We start from the raw sequence: 17,470 nt of genomic DNA, 5'->3' as shown, positions 1-17,470 counted from the left end.
GAAAGAAAACCAAAAAAACCCCCAAAAAACATTTAGACTCATTCGTCAAACTCGACGAAGACCGACAGAGGCCAGGTGGCGTCGCTCTACGGCCGAATGCAGAAGCATCTGTGTCTGAGCACTAATGTTTCAGCAAAGAGGAATGGCCTTCGTTCACGCTGTGCCATAATTAATGGCTGTCAGCGGCTCTGTAGTGGAAGGAGGCGCTGACAGACAGCACTCCAGAAACGCAGGGAATGCGTGAACGCCTCACAGGGGTGGATGAGGGAGCCTCCCAGCTGGGCGGAACGGGTCACCGAGGCTGGGATGGATCCCCCATTCATCGCCATTCGAGGACATCTATATAAAATGTAAGAGGCTGATCTTTATCTCTCAGCGTTAGCATTACAGCCACAAACTGGTGGCGACTGTTTCTGTTCAAACAACCCATGAGGGCAACGACTGGAACTGCCGGACAAACGGCCTGTCGTTCTGTACTCACCTGTTACTAACAAAATATTGGGGGTAAAAATCCCGATAATCACATCGTATCATTTTTAAATAATTCATTTGCTTTTTAATGCATAATGAAATTAGTATTTGATTCGGTAGAAAAATAGAACTCAGTATTTAGTACAGATCTTTGTTTCCAACTTCAAGTTTCTTATAACAAGATCAGATGTAATTAAAAATGGTAATGATTGGAGGATAGAACAGCTTGGTGGCAGTAATGCATCAGGTTTTTTGGCAACCATAATTAAATTCTAGTCTTAGGAGGATTTTGTTTAGTTTATAAATTTGTGTAATATATTTAGCATGCGGTGAGACGATGACTAACCTTGATAAATTGGATGTTTCAGAAAGGCCCATTGTCCTGCATGTTTTAGATGTTTCCTCATAGCTGAATCAAATGATTGCATCCTCTCTTTTGCAGCAACTGGGGGGAACAGCAGGGAAACTCCTACAACATGCAGGACACACAACTAATAGTTGTCCTGTTAACATATTCTAACACTGCATACAGCTTTCCCCCCCCCCTTGCAAACATCCTTGACACAATATTTGTTGTGAATTGGCAGGACAAAAATAAATTAAGTTGGACTGACTAAGTCAGCCTCTTTGATTTTGTTTTTAACTACATGTTGTACAAAGTATTTGCTTCCTTAACAATTTATTTTGTTTTTGTCACATTTACATGTTTCAATTTCCAAATGACAAAAAAATAGTAACTACAAAATGCAGTTTCAATTTCATTTCGAGATGGTTAACTTAGTACAGTTGGAGCTTCAAATGCCTGCATTATGGTCCAACCTGTCAGTGTTGGTACTGATTCTATGAAGCAATAAGAAACTGACTTTTCATGCTAAATGTGTTACACACAAAACAAATTAAACCTTTATCTGTTCAAATCTGCTTCTCTCCTGTAGCAGTACAAACATGTTGGGCTTCAATTGTCTTTCACTGAGGGTAAAATGAAAGCTAAGTGGGCACTGCCACCTTCTGGATAACAGCAGCATGACAGGCTCATCAAAGCTGTACGGAAGTAAGAAATTAAGGTGGAAAATACTTCTTGCTTACAAAAAACATAAATATTTTCATTATTACACCTTAGATAAGGTCCAATCAAATTGGACCTTATTGGAGCAAATGAGATAAGACTACAGAGATTGGACCAAATAAGGTCCAGTCTCTGTAGAACAATGATTTAATATGATCAAATCATTGTTCTAGTTATGTTACTGTTCTAGAAATAACTTCTAGGGCAGTAATGTGGTCCCAGAAACAAACAATTCCTGACAAAAATATTTTTAAAACTAATTATCTTTCATGGATCCTCAACACAAAAAAAGACATAGGACCCATGGTAAAGGCAATTAAGGTATAAGTTTAATATTTCTGAAAAGAATGCATATACAAAGAACAAACTTTAGACAAAGCATTTGGTTCTGCACCAAAAACAACAACGGGTTATAATAATTATACTGACTTGGGCTGGAGATCAACCCAACTCTAATCCACCAGTAAAAAAACAAAAAACAAACAAAACAAAACCAAAAAAAAAAAAACAGTCAGTCATTTAGGATCTTTACCAAACAGTCACTCTGGCCAAACTAAGCTCAGATGTTTTCTTGGTAAAACTGGCAGGTGAGAGTTCAGATGAATTCCAACCCCTAAATGTGGAAGGAGTGAAAGTAACCTTTTTATATATTTATATATTTTTATATATAATAATAATAATCATAAAAAAAACAACACAAACAGAAATAACGAAGAAAAAAAGGTTTTGGTAAAAACACCTGGAGCCTACATCAACGTTGTGTGCCAGCTTACATTATAATTACATCTGTTAAACCTATCATTTAGAACAGAGACCAAGGCTCAGCTACACACACCACCACCACACAGTTTGAATGGCTATAACACACACCTCGTATATGAAGACTACAAGGAAGGCACCAAACTCTGACTCGGCAAAGAAATCTGGTGATCAGCTGTCAAAAACACAACGCTCAGTTAATCAGGACGTGTGCTGCAACACTTCAAAGTGTGTGGCGGTGATGATGTTCTAACGGCGTCCTGCCTTACCCTCCCTTGGTCCCTGACGACGCATGAACAACACACCACTTGTTCTGCTAACACTGTTTAAAAGTTCTCTGCTTCTACAAAAAAAAAAAAGAAAAAAAAAGAAAAGGCTGATTCCTGCGGAGCCGTCGGTGCTGGACGCCTTTGGCTCTGTGAGGGAAACGAGCCTCGTTCCAAAGGGACCGACAACTCAGCCCTGTGTGACTCCGGCCGATTCAGCGGTCACGGTTAAACACCCTCTAGTGGTTAGGAGTGTGTCCATTTGGAACAGGAGTTAAATATCCGGTGTTACTGAAGAACAACGGGGTTTGGGGAAGGTTGGCAAATCAAATCAAAAGAAAAACAACACTACGTGTCTAGCAGTAGTGCTGAGAAAGAACAGAGGTGGTCGGACGATGACCACACTCACCGGTGGAGGCGGGGCAGTACGCTGACTCACATCTGACAGAATGAGCTCTCAGTATGTGTGTGTGAGAGACTGGTATCTGGCCAGGATAGCTTCATGTTGTGTGTGAAACTTGGATTATTGCAGAGAATGGTTGGAAACCTGGTGGGCTGCTTTGGAGGATGACGATGCCAATCAGCCTCAGCAGAACCAGGGAACACATGTGGGGATTAGGGAAGGATGTTGTACAGGTGTATGTGAGTTGCATGTCTTTGTGTGCGTGCGTGTGTGTGCGCTTTGAGAAAAGTAGGGGCCTCTCATAAGAGCACACATTTGCGTTTCTTCTTAGGCTCTGGGGGCTCCAGTGCAGCCAATATCGCCTCATCAAACACATTCTTTAGGCCTTTCTGTGGACACAAATACACACACAGGGGGTAAAGGAGCAGCACCCACAGATGAAACTAAACAGGAGCAGAAAATATAAAACAGCAAAGCGGTGTCAAACTTCCCTTTTAGTGCACAAGTCTTCACATACCTGCTGCTTATTTTACCACAAACCTGTTGAGATTTTACGTGATAGACCAACACAAAGCAGAATATTGATGTTGGCATTAAAAGAAAATGTTGCATGGTCAGAGTTGTCAGACTGGCTGGGTTTCCACCCAATGTTGCTAATCACTATTTGCTCCTTTTGAACATGTTTGTCTTAGGGGAGGGGGGAGAAATACCTTTGAGTGGGTTGTTAAAGTTTGGGCAGCTTTTCACAACATTTGATGGGTTTTTAGAAAAGTTTTAGAGGGACATTCTTTCCAAATACTTGTTACTGTGTAGCAGGAATGCACAAAACCTAATAAAATGCAGTGTTATTGCACTTAGTTTATTATTTATAATTTGTTGTTGAATGTGACATTGCCAATAATTAGTCATTGGTTAGTCAAGTGTCACTATTTATTATAAATGTATTACTATACTTATAATTATTATAATATTGCAATGAAGAAATGCCAGAACATAATGATTTAAAAAGGACTTAGCGCCACCAAGAGTGTAGCCCGTTACAGTCCTGATGGGATCTGATTTGTGAATTAAATTGAATCCAAATCATATCGTGGTATACTTGTGACGTCAGATAAACGTTCATGGCTTCTATGAAACACTGTGTGTGTGTGTGTGTGTGTGTGTGTGTGTGTGTGTGTGTGTGTGTGTGTGTGTGTGTGTGTGTGTGTGTGTGTGTGTGTGTGTGTGTGTGTGTGTGTGTGTGTGTGTGTGTGTGTGTGTGTGTGTGTGTGTGTGTGTGTGTGTGTGTATGAAGAGAAAATGGAACGCTGCTGTCAGGTGGAAGCTGGTTGGCAGCGTTCAGGTGGATGAAGCTAAATATTCCAGCATTACAGGAAGAAAAGCTGACAGAAGCATCAACAGACTCCCTGTAAGACCACCCGAAACAATCAGCTGGAGCTAAAATGAAATGCTTGAGACCAAAGTCTACTTGTTCATTAGAATAGCCCTATCAAAGTCCAGTCAGAAATCATATTTAGAATCTGAGGAAACACTGGAAAAACTTGAGTTCGCCTCATTTTCAGTTGAGACAAATAAAGAGTAGTAGCTGTAACCTGTACTCCGTCCCAGTTTGGTTAAATACTGGAAACTTGTCTTCTTTACAGCTCACAACCATACTCAACTCTGATGGTCCATCACATAAAATACTAATAAATGCTTTAAAGTTTGTGGTTGTAATGGTTTAAAATTTTAAAAATAATAATTAATAAATAAACAAGGGGTGCATATACTTTTGCAAGACACTAACTTAGCAAATGCAGGGAGTTTGGGGGAAAAAAAATCCAGAAAAATAATACAGATAGTTACAAATTATTTGATCAACTCAGAAGTGTACCAAAGTGTGGGAGCGGCATGCTGATCTGACTGCTGCTACGATCAGAGGCAGTGAGACAAGCAAGTGGAGGAAAGAGAATAACTCCTGAATCGGTGCAACACAAAGGAAAATGGCTGCAGATCCCTCCTCTGCTGAGCAACTGAAAATATGACATTTAAAAAAAAAAAAAAGTGTTTTGTGTAAACAGTAGTGCTGAGCTACGTTGACATGGTGACCGTGTGTGTTTGATCTGACATCAGAAGCTCAGTCCTGTGAGGTTTGATCGCCCAGACAATAGAGAGAAAGAAGCTCCAGAGAACAAGTTCATTTATCCTTGATACTTTTCAAACTGCACCCAACACCATCAGAACACTAAGTGTTGAGTGATTTAAAGTCTAGTTCTGCAACCACAGACTTCATGTTCTGTTCATGAAACCTTTAGGCTGAAGCTGCAATATTGTGTTTTTGTGAAGCTTGGACATGTTGACAGATTTTAGCTCACTATTTCTCTTCCCAAGCTACAAAAAAGTAGAAGGCAACATTCAAAAACTCTTTTTCCATCCTTCCCATTTAATCAATATTAGGAGAAGATTTCCCAAAAGATTCCAAGATTTCCAAATCCAGCTTGTTTCATAACAGAGATTCAAAGTTTAGAAACATTTAGAAACCTTCCTGTTATCTGCTTAAAGTCTGCGTTCTCTCTGGAAGCCTGAGTGAACCACAGATATTTAAACTTTCTTACATCTACACGCTTGCTTCGGTTTCATTATGAACATGTCACTGACTATGTTTCCATCCAACGGTCAAGGACATGTTGAGCCAAGTTTTGAAATCCCGCAAAGAAAGAAAAAGAAAATCTGAATTAGGTTTCTGTTTCTATTTATTCACTGGTTTGGACCGAACAAATCAAAACGTAAAGTTAGTCACATGTTGACGTTTCAAATAGGAAGTAGAAACTAGAATGGATCACACGTCAGTAAAATGGAGAGGTTTTCAGGAACGTGTTGCTATCAGGTTAGTAGGACTTGTTCTGTTATGTCAGGTAGTGTTGGCGATTTAGACAAAGAAACAGCGGAAACAGCTCATCAGTCAGGTGAGGTAAACGTTTGCTACATCAAAACGTTTTCTGTAAATGTCTTTTCCTCTCCATTTCAGCGCATTAACTCTAATACTAACTTTTCAGAACAGCCAAAAACCACCTTAAGGGAGCAGGAAAAACATTTTGCAGAATTGAGGAAGTTATTTCAAATTTTAACATTTCCATCAACATTTCCTAAACCAATACTTTCAAATGCATGAAAATGAAAAAAAGGATTGATGGAAATTTGCTGATGGTGAGAAAGTTTACTTAAGGTATTCTTTTGCCAGTAACAACCTCCATATAAGAGTTTTGCTGTTGCAGTGACCTCTGAGTTCAGAACCGTCCCATCGCCAGCTGACTTCTCACAAAACCTCCGTTACGAACAGAAAGTGTTGCTTCCTGTTCCATTCTGACCCAACAAGTCATCCTTCTGACCTTAATTAGAACCAGGTGACGTAAAAGCTCAAGCTGAAGGAGGAAAGGGCCAATGTCACCCCAACATGCCGATGAACAAACATTAGCAACGCTAATCTGAGAATACATGATGAACAATGGAAGAGAGAGAAGGCAGGATGAGGAATGTAGAGAGGAGGTAACTAACGGCAACCAGAAGAGGAAGAGACGAGAGCCGTGGCCCAGAGAGATTAAAACACACAGCACTTCCTCTTTCTCTGAGTCTCAGGTGGCTCTAGGGCAGCTAGGATAGCTTCATCAAAAACATTCTTCAGTCCTCGCTACAATGACAGAAAAGGACAGAAAACAGTGGTTAGTAACCAGGGCAACAGGATGGATGAGAGGATTAGAGGAACATGGCAGAGTGAGGAGGGAAGTAAATGAAGACAGAGGGAGGAAAACTGCTGGGTCAGATGGAGCAGAGATGGAGGATCACATGCAGCTGGGAGAGGGCTGAGATTAGCAACAGGAAACAGGAAGTGACATTAGCAGCCATGTAAGCATTATGTCAAATAGAGGAGGAAGGAAGGAGCGGAGCACCGAGGTGAAGGCTACGCCTTGACTTCATCAACACTATTGTTCTCTGGCCATGTGAGGTCATGTGTGTTCCCTTCCTTCTGGAGTCCTGCAGTCCGGTCGGGACAGACGGCTCTCTGGACCTGCTGACTGTCCAACAAGGACACGCCTTATGGTCTGTCCACTCTGCTGTACAGATCTCTTCTAGTATTTCTGCCTCCCTGTTAGTGAGATGTGTTAACAAGAGAATCTAAGCAGTCAGAAAAGCAAAGATGTATTCAGAGGGGTCTTTGCTTTTCTCACACCAAACAACCAAATTTAACTCTGGGTGTTTTAATACCTGATAGTCTAATAAACTCTGTGGTAAAAGACTTGAAGTCATTTCTCCCACTAGGACTGGGCACACTTATTGGCTTTGGCTGTATTTACCCAGAATGCCCTGTGCTGTAGTCCGCTTCCAGCTTTTGGAGTGGTCACCTGCATGCTTGGCGTTCACGTATGCAATCAAACCAGAGTTCACTTTTTTGTTCCGTATCAGATATCGATGCGGCCCTCACCAAACAATCTGGACTTTCTAAATTAAAGTTGTTGTTTTTTTAATGTATGAATTACAGCCAAAATAATCTTTCCTCTTTTATCCAGTTTGTTCTCCATGCTGTTTTTTTTTAAAGCAGTTATGAGGCTTGGTGGCAAAATCTGAAACTACTGCTGTACAAGTTACTCAGCAGGTCGTTGCTAGGCAACCAAAGAGTGAGCGAGTTAGTTGATGCCACTCACCTTGCTTAGCTGACTCTGAGAACTTGAGCGGCTAAAGCATTTCCTCTGCCTACATCCCCCAGAATGCTGTGCGGCTCTGGATCAGAGTTCAGTGAATATTCTATCAGATGTATGATCTATTGATATTGATCGGATGTCTATCACAATATACATTATTGATTTATTGTCCGGCCCTACTTAGTGAGGTCAGCATTTGACCTTTGTAGCCTGGCATGCAAGAACAAACCCATCCATTGCAGCATGCAACAGGCGGGGTGTGGGAGTGAACATGTTCCTCTTTCCTCCACTTTCTTTCTTCTTGCCTTTGATATTTCAGCTCAGCCAATCTAGCAGTGTGTGAAGGTACATTAAGTGTGTTTCTGTGTAAAGGTTACCTGTGTGAGGGCTGAGCACTCCACATATTTAACTGCCTTGAGGTCTCTTGCCAGCTTCTCTGCCGTCTCTGGGGTGATGGGCTTCTGCTTGTTCTTGGCCAGCTTCTCTATAGTGGACGGGTCGTCCCTCAAGTCGATCTGCGTCCCGACTAGAAGGAAGGGCGTCTTTGGACAGTGGTGGGTAATTTCAGGAACCCACTGTGGAAACACACTCAGTGTTAAAACAACAAGAGGCAAGGTTCTATAGCAAGACAATGCTGATATATTGACACAAAGTGTTCATATTGTATTCGTTGCTAAAAAGTGTCCAAAACATTATCTACTGTTTCTGACAGAATGGTGGGATCAACTACACCCATTTAACCATGGAAACCCCCTCCATACTGGCATGTGGTCCCAGTAAGAGTTACCACTTTGTCAGGGTGGGCAATACAGACTTTAAATTCTTATCACAATACTTAGTAGTACAGTGATGATATGAATGACTTATCACTTCTTTTTTAGGTAGCTTTGGCTGTGACTGAATTTATAATACTTTTCTTTAGGACACCAGTCACATAAAGAAAGGTGATTTATATCACTAAACTGCACACAGTAACTGCATTTAATCGTTTTTTTTGTTTGTTTTTGTTTTTTTTTAATTTGTTGACGTTTATTGATACTTTCATTGAAAAACAGGAGAAAAACAGTAAAACTAACAATTCCAACAATCCAGATAGTTTTGGGGGGGTTAAGTAATAATTGGAATTTACAGTGACAATGATTAATCAAAATTCTTAAAATAAGAAATCCAACACGATAAATGATAAACGATACAATAAATGCCCACACCTGCCATTGCATGCTGATTTATTTTTCTTACTAGTGAAGAAGCTTTGATGGAAAATAGGAACAAGCAGCACTCAAATTTCACCAATAATTCAATTTGTCTTTTATATTACACTTAATTTCCCTTGAGTCTGGTTCTGATCCATGTTTGGGCCATTGGACTGATGACATATGACAGTGACCAAACCCAATCACAAGCAGCCTCTAGTGGATATTAATAGGAGATATGTAACCAAAGTTTTGTACAGAAAATGTAGATGCTAAATGTAAACTCTTGGTCGTCAAAGATGTTATGAAACATCCCCAAAATGCTTATGAATCATCTCATATTAAATATGAACCCATAGTAGATACTTTTTGTCAACACTACAAACATGGATGCACCGACTGCAGTGTCCTGGACGATCACTGATCTTTAAAACCCTAATTTGCTGATTCTGATTTTGGTCTTTTTTTTGTCTAAATATGGCAACAAAATTGCTGAGAATATAGCTGGGAATTTATTCCAAACATTATGTGTGTAAAATTTTACGAAAGAACATGAAGTTAATTATTATATATATATATATATATATATATATATATATATATATATATATTTACATGTAGAAATAGTTAGTTACCTTTTCTTTGACATTTTCAAAGGAGGAAGGGGACACGACTGAAAAACAGACGAGGAAGACATCTGTCTGCGGATAACTCAAAGGACGTAACCTGTCGTAGTCTTCTTGACCTGCAGAACCAAAAAAACACATCCACTCACACTGGTAAGTCTTAAAAAACTCATCAAACTAGATATTTACACAAGTTTGCTTGTGGATTTGTGGATGAGCTTTGAAAAAGCCCCTTTCCATTTTAACCCTTTCATGCATGAATTATGATCCTTTGTGTCAGAATTTTTTTTTCCATTTTTTAAATTTTTTTTCTTAAGGCATAAAAAAGGTAGGAAATTATTTTTGTAAAAATATATATTTTTTTATTTTTATGTGATCAATTGTAATTTTGTCCAAATACAAAGTTGTTATTTGAAAAATACATCAGTAGTATTGTTCCTTAGGGGTTATCTGATGTCAATATTTTTTTTACTTGCAAGAGTCGTCTACAGTAGAAGGAGGGACCGGGTCGGTTCTCATGCTTTTTTGTCTGTCGGCCATATTGTATTTAACAAAAATAATTTCTTGCATTTGCAGCTGATGGCCAGTAGTTGATGGTATATTTTATGATGCATTAGTGTCCACTTCAGTGGTCTGTGTGCATTTATAACAGAAAAATCCACAGGAAGCACAAGAAAATGGCTTTTAGATAGCTGTCCACTGTAGTGACCACTATGCATGAAAGGGTTAAGCAGGTTTATTTACTTGGACTGCACACTCAAATGTGATTTTCATTTGGTGGTTTCAAATCTAATTTATTTCACATTAGAAAATTAAACACCAAGGCAAAACCAAAGCCATACCTGCTGTGTCAAACAATCCCAAAGTATAGGGTTCCCCACCGATCATTACAGTTACAGCATAGTTGTCAAACACCTGGAACACACAAAACAAATCCTTGTTAGGCTCAATAAGACATTCAACTTGACATGCTTTTGCTGTCACTGTAAGTAGAAGCTAAATATAAATGTATACATCTGTTTGCACTTTTATATCACAATGAATGTGGATCCCAGTTAAAGCTTTCTAAATCCACTTCAATAAAATGTTTGGCACCAAAAAGATCCAGAAAACGACTTGGAAGAAGTCAGCGGTGACAAAGTGATTCCAGTGTCGCCTTGTGTGTCTGTTGGCATACATACCGTAGGTACATATTCGGACGGAAACTTGTTTGTAGTGTAAGAGATGAGCAGGCAGGTTTTACCCACAGCACCGTCACCGACTACAACACACTTGATGGTCTGCATAGCTGTGGTTTACAGTCTATTCTACTCATTCAAGACCTGCAGAGAAAAACAGAAATAAAATCAGAAATCTTTAGATTACTCTGGGTAAAATTTTTTTTTTTTTTTTCTTTTGGAACTCAGAAATTTAACACAATTCTAAAAGATACAAACTTAAACTCATATTGACCTCTCATGTATCACTTTGTATCTCCATTTGAATTGAATATACATTTAAAATTAAAAATGACTTCATCATCCAGTAATTCAATATCTTTTAATCCACTTAGAATTTTATTTAAAATTAAAGTACAGTAATTAATAAATTCACATTTGGAGGAAATAAAAGGAGTAAAGCTTCAAACTAAGACCTGGTACACATATACACAGTGTTTCTCTCAGGGACTTGGTCTTAGAGAGTGGAGGGGCCTTTATTAGGGGTGCACAGATTGACCAGCCAATTTCCTTCATTTTGGATGATAAATCGGTCGATGCTTACAAGTGAAACTGATCTTATCTACAGATCTTTTATACCACCACAAGGCTCTGAGAGAGGGCTACCTTTCACAATGGTCAGCCTACTGTTGCCAACTTTGCAACTTTTTTGCTATATCTAGTGCAGAAACTAGCAGGCCAAACTCTGTCAGACTTTGGTGATCAGAAAACCATAATCAGTGCACCCCGACTTTCTTTTACAAACACCAATAATAACAGTTTCTCCTCCTGTTACTTGCATGAGAGCTGTTGTCATTAAAACAAAACTTTTAACCCTCCAGCAGTAATAAGCAATGACTTTTTACTGCTGGAGGGAGTAAAAAGTCCCTCCAGCAGTAGGGAGGACTGCTCCCTTTTGGACAGAGCAAAGGTTTTTTACTCTGTTTCTTTGGTGGGGTCGCACTAACCTCGTTTGCTCTTTTACAAGGTTTTTTGTACGGTTTCATAAAGTGATGGACTGACTGCTTTCCCGCTGTCCAATTGTGACATTTTCTGTGCTCATTCTGAGCATTGCATTAAAATCGCGAGAGCATTAAAAAACACAGATATCCTTGGCTTGCGACTGTCTTTCTTTGAAATGCCAAAAAGCAAAACAATGTGTTTGTTTCCCCACACGTCTTCTCCATAGCATAATGCAGAACTGGATTGCTTCATAAGTGCAAAACATACAAACCAGAAAAAGAGCAGCTTTTACTTCTGAACTATCATTCAATAAATATCAGATAATGGAAACTGTTTGACTGCAACTGTTGTAACAGCCAGCAACAAAAACAGAAAGAAAAAATTCCTGCTCATATTTTGAGTCATTTCAGAGAAGCTGAAACTTAACTGCAGGTCTGGCATCTGCTCCAATGTCTCAATGCAGCGACTGTGAAACAGCGAGATGGAAGCCAACTAAGCCTTATATAATCACTCGGTTTAAGGATCATTCGGTAGCGAACCACAGAATCTCTGTTTCTGCTCTACAAATTACAGCATGTCACCATTAAGCCGCAGCAGAGCTGAGCTCCACTGCAGCACTAGGTGGGGGCAGGGAGCCACTGAGGGACGGTCCATTTCCAAAACGCCCTCCTTGCAAAGAGACTCAGCTGCTAAGAACTAGTTCTAGATGTTAAACACATGAAAACTGTCTCCTGATTGGGTAAAGCTGTTGGGAAAGCATGTCGGTTAGGACTGGACTGAAGGTACTCTAAACAAATATTGTTTACAATAACAACATTGAAAAATGCAATAAACCTTATTTAATCAAACATTTCTGACCAATTCTTTGGTTTTGATCAAACTAATAAATGAACTTTAAAGAAACAATAATAAAAATGATGTGTTGTTTTGGAAGCACTATATGATTAAATAATGTGATACTAGGGATGCTTTGATCAGATTTTTTGCTGCCAATGCTCATACCGGTCACTGCCAATCACCTGGATTGGCTGTTAATTTTTCACTTTTAGGTATAAATGCTACGTCATCTGGCAAAATGGAAAAATGATCTGGCAATAAATTCACCAGATTAAGACAAACAACATCCAAAACTATTTACAGGCACAATACAGCAGCTATTCGGTCAAAAGGACAACTTAAAAACCTGCAATCAGTAAAACAATATTTACCAGTAAGGCTCTCTCTACCATAAATTATACATAAATGAAATAAATCTCACAACACTGCCTATATCAAATAATCTTAAGTAAAAAAGGAAACATTAACTCAAAGTCAAATGCAAGCTGCATCAAAATAAACAATCCTAACTTACTAAATCAAAACTCCTTGAGAGCATTGCTAATTGTTTGGTGCTGGCTCTGATTGGTTGTTTCTGACTGAACGGAGTAATTCTGCAGAACACAGAAAGGAGGCAGAAGAGACCGATTTTTTTCCCCAAAGCTTATCTGTCTCATGTTAGGACATCAAAAGTTTCAATATATATGTAAAAAGAAAAATCTTTTTTTTTTATTAAGTTACATGCTGCAGGTCTAAGCAGATGTTCAATGTGAGAGTTCACTGTCTGGGGGAGGTTGAACGTGAAACTGAACATGCCAGTATCGCGTGGCAACGGTCCAATAGTGAGAGCAGAACCCAGAATCTTCTACCGCTAGCCCTATTATTTTAATTGTTTTTTGGGTTATATGCACACTGGGCCTCTGCAGACTGCAAAGTATGAGATGCAGGTGATCGGTTTTTGTGATCAGCAATAAGAGACAGTGATTGGCGATCATACGGTTTCACGGAAATTTGCCAATTGATAGGCACGCCTCTACAGTATGTTATCGAATGGTTTTATCCTTGATTATTCTATTTTGATAATCACCAGCACATATCAATACATGAGCAACTTTTCAATGTGATGGGGAAAAAAAGTCACATGGTCTTGTCTCATTGATGCATATCCATTTATTCCTAGTACTGACAAACTAAGTTCAGTTATGAGGCTTTGCTTCAATAAATCCTCTGTGATTTCAAGCGAGAATATTAACAGCTTATTGATAGATTTCTATTAATCTTAGGTGAGATATTCTTTTAACTAAAGGCTGCATAGTGGGCTAATTGTCAGCACTGTTTTCATGCATCTGGCTGGGGCCAGCTGAGTGGCGTTCTCCCTGTGTATGGGTTACCTCCAGACTCCAAAGACGTTCATGTTGGCTTAATTGGTAGATATTGCTAAAAGTAGATATTAACCGATTTTCTAAAAGTAAAATTTAAATTCAGAATGTCTGTGCGTGTAGCATAAATTAGAGCAAAACTAAATGTAGAAAATTCAAAAGAGAATTTAATCATTTTTGTGCATATAAAAACACTTAAAAATTTTCCATTAGTGAGCAGAATCACCTGATCAGTAGCCATTGTGATCCATTTTCCAATGAACAGGCACTACAAGTTACCTTAACACCAGAGGTGTGCCGATCGATCGGCCACCAATCATAATCGGCCTATTTCCATGAAAAAGTGTATGATAGGTGATCGTCGATCACCGTCTCTTGTTGCCAATCACACAAACGGTGCCGAAGTGCCGATTTCATGTCGCAGCCTGCCAGTGCACCTTATCTCCTCTTTCCTTCACACTGCGCAAGCAAACAAATGCTAAACAGTGTAGTGAGAAACTTTAACACTCAGCATCAATGGGGAAGTTTGAGTGTTGCGACGGAAAATTACCTCGTTGGTGAAGAGCGTCAAAATGCATCAACACGAGTCTAATATGAGATTTAAAAACCAAAGCACTTGACTGAGTTTGGCTACATCGAGACTCAATGCAGTAAAAAAAAAAAAAAGACATCTGGATCAAACAACAGGTAAAGCAGCGCACAACTAAAAGCATTCACCCAGAAGAGTGTGATGGTCAGAAAGCAAAACAAATAACCCAAAAAATAATTTAAAATTATACGAGTTACCGGTGTACAACGCTGGATCTGCTCTCACTCTTGGACCGCTGCTATGCACCGCTGGTAGTAGATAATATAATAATAATATAAGAATATTTCACCTACGTAGCGCCGTTCAACCTCCACCAGACAGTGAACTCTCTCACCGAACGTCTGCTTAAAGCTGCAGCATGTAACTTAAAACAACAAAAAACTGATTTTACATATTAACACTTCCGCTATGTCCTAACATGAGATCATTTATAAACAAACAAAAAAATAATAATCGATCTCCTCTGTCTCTTCCAGACAATCTTTAGAACTATGCAGCTCAGTCAGAAACAAACAAACAGAACCAGCATTAATCAGCTAGCCGTGCTCTCAGAAAGTTTTGATTTAGTAACTCAGGATTGTTTATTTTGATAGGAAGATTTACTTGACTCATGCCAATAATTTATGGTACAGAGAATTAAATATTATTTTACTGATTGCAGGTTTGTCAGTTGTCCTTTTGACTGAATAGCTGCTATATTGTGCCTGCAAGTATTTTGCATGTTTATGTCTAAATTAGGTGAATTTATTACCAGATCATTTGTTAATTTCGCCAAATTACATAGCAGCATTTATACCTAATGCAAAAAATGAACAGCCAATCCAGGTGATTGGCAGTGATCAGCCCTCATAGGTGATCGGAATCGGCAGCAAAAAACCTAATCGGAGCATCCCTACTTACATTATTTTGCCTTTACTGAGTGACAGAGACTCAATTCTCTGGTTTTAGTGTCAACGTGGTATTCAAATGAAATCAGAAAAAATACAGGAGCATAAAAGCTTTTTAAAAGAAAACTGTTTTCTAAGGAGACTTTCTTCTGAGTCATTTATTCAGACTCTTGATTAGCCTGCCTAACCAAAGCACAGAAACATTTCTATTTTATCCTTATGAAGCTTCAGCCTGTGTTATGGAACATTATGGATTCATAAATGTTGGCAGCCTTTAGAAAATCTCTGAGTTAAGCTAAGCTTCTACATTCTCCGTGGAAAACAATCAGACTGCTGTTGAATGGCTAACCCCACTGATCACTCATATATTCCAAAGCCAGTTAAGAATGTGAACTCTAAATAATCTGTTTATATTTCAAACATAAAGAAACAACAGTTACAACAGTCTAACGATGCCTGGCTGGGGGGAACCATTTTGAGTTCTATTTCATATCTTATTATAACATAGATCATAAAGAGACACTGTAACAGTTTACAAAGCCAAACCTCAGAATCTGGCTGCAAAACTCTTATATAAAATATATTTTAAAACACAATAGAGAATTTACTAGTGCTACCTATACACTTCGATTTTAAAGTCTACCCCTAAAAAAATGTTTTATTTCATAAGAGTGAAATAGGATTTGATCCAAACAGTAGCAACTAAACTATCATCACAACTCAGCAAAAATGGGTTCTCAGTCATCTGATTTCTAAGAATCTAAACCCAGAGCTCTAAAAAATAAATGTGCATTTGGCACCAACTAAACCACCAGCAGCTCTAGGAAAGAAAACTATCATGTAGTCTCCATTTCCAAACAGAGCCTTTATCTAACGTGTCCTCCATGAGGTGGAGTATTAAGGAAAAATCTCAAAACAAGCCGCACTCTAAATATGTCAAACTGTTCTAAAGCAGGCAAAGCCGACGGGGGCTGACGGAGGGTGGCTGCAGTTGTAAACGCTTTTAGACTTAATCCTAGCATTGGTGTTAGTAGGCCAGTAGGCATTTTTAGGGCAGGCTTGTTAAACAGCGGGAAGGTTTATTCTGATATAGCAGTATTTCCCCAATAGATCAGACTGAGAAAGAAAACCTGCCAAAATATAAAAACATCTCTGAGATTATAATAAAAATACGAAAAGCATCGTGTCGTAATGTGCACGTAAAAAGCAACACGTTCTCAATTTTGTTCAATCAAAAAGCAGACTAATGAACTAAAAATACGCAGTTTACGTCGACTGCAATCGTAGCATTCAGAACTGCGCTTCATGTCTTATTCTAAATGCACCAGCATCAACTTCGAGAGGTTATAAACGCCAACATCAGAATTTTAACATCTGGCCTGAAGTTCCAACGATAAAAGGACCGATAGCCGGCTGCTACTAGCTCAGCTGTTGCACTTCGACCACATCCCGGCCTCTGTGGCCTATTTCCTGCCGGTTCTTTAAATCGCCATCTCGCGATGTATTTTCATATGAACAACAAGGAATGGTTGGTAACTTTCGGGTATCTACATGTTACCCGTTTTTAATGTTGCACCGTATCTTGCTTAAACATAAACATACAACTAAGGTTTGTTTTACCTCCGTAACCGTCTAACCCCTAGCTAACAACTAGAGAAGTATTGCTTTATTTTAAGCCAAGACACTAATACGTTTATAGCCCAAATGACAATATGTTATACAGTAAATAGCTTTGAAGAACGAAAAGGATGACTTCACTTTCCGGTCTAATAATATAGTCTGCCTACTTGCTTTGCTAGCTGAATACCGTCCTCCCGTTAGCTTGTGGGCTAACAAGTGCAGCTATCTCTAGCGGATGCTGTTTCTGAATTGCAATAATTAGCAGCTACATCCCCGTTATAACTGACACCACATGCTACATAACGCTGATACACTAAAAAGATAACAAAAAATATTAAGACATACCTTAAACACTATATGTGGGTATTTATAATTTTCCGTACCGTATTCTCTGTTTGGGTCTCAACACCGGGCGTTGGCAGCTCCACACTAAGGGCTTCCCAGTCAGTAGAGCAGGGACACGTCGAGTACGTACTGACTTTTTACGTCATTCCGTTCATTCATTTGAACAGACAGCAAGGTCAACGTTTTCCCAACAAATTGGGCTGGGAGGTGCCCGA

General features: G+C 39.0%; 1 protein-coding gene across 2 annotated transcripts; it reads right to left on the bottom strand.

Moving 5' to 3' along the window:
• Nucleotides 1-1,844: 1,844 nt before the first annotated feature.
• Nucleotides 1,845-17,368, bottom strand: LOC102226130 (cell division control protein 42 homolog). 2 transcript variants are annotated; one of them, XM_023325059.1, is made up of 6 exons: nucleotides 17,294-17,368; nucleotides 10,642-10,782; nucleotides 10,303-10,375; nucleotides 9,470-9,579; nucleotides 8,019-8,216; nucleotides 1,845-3,354 (listed from the first exon to the last, which is right to left on the bottom strand). In XM_023325059.1, exons 2-6 carry the CDS (start codon nucleotides 10,744-10,746, stop codon nucleotides 3,265-3,267), a joined length of 576 nt encoding a protein of 191 aa, XP_023180827.1. In that variant the 5' UTR covers nucleotides 10,747-10,782; nucleotides 17,294-17,368; the 3' UTR covers nucleotides 1,845-3,264. The 2 variants fall into 2 exon arrangements, with proteins under 2 accessions (XP_023180827.1, XP_023180828.1); XM_023325060.1 differs by having other exon boundaries at nucleotides 17,256-17,359.
• Between the last annotated feature and the right edge of the window lie 102 nt (nucleotides 17,369-17,470).

This window comes from Xiphophorus maculatus, chromosome 20 (genome assembly GCF_002775205.1).
Source record: "Xiphophorus maculatus strain JP 163 A chromosome 20, X_maculatus-5.0-male, whole genome shotgun sequence".
NCBI classification, from domain to species: Eukaryota; Metazoa; Chordata; class Actinopteri; order Cyprinodontiformes; family Poeciliidae; genus Xiphophorus; species Xiphophorus maculatus.
Note: the sequence above shows the minus strand (reverse complement) of the source record. Positions and strands in the feature narration are given on the sequence as shown.

Bases quoted from the DNA above. Each gene is read 5' to 3' on its own strand.
- LOC102226130 (XM_023325059.1), bottom strand. From the start codon at position 10,746: ATGCAGACCATCAAGTGTGTTGTAGTCGGTGACGGTGCTGTGGGTAAA. The intron at 10,376-10,641 runs GTATGTATGCCA...TGTGTGTTCCAG, and splicing joins CGTCCGAATATGTACCTACG to GTGTTTGACAACTATGCTGT. The intron at 9,580-10,302 runs GTATGGCTTTGG...TTGGTTCTGCAG, and splicing joins GGGATTGTTTGACACAGCAG to GTCAAGAAGACTACGACAGG.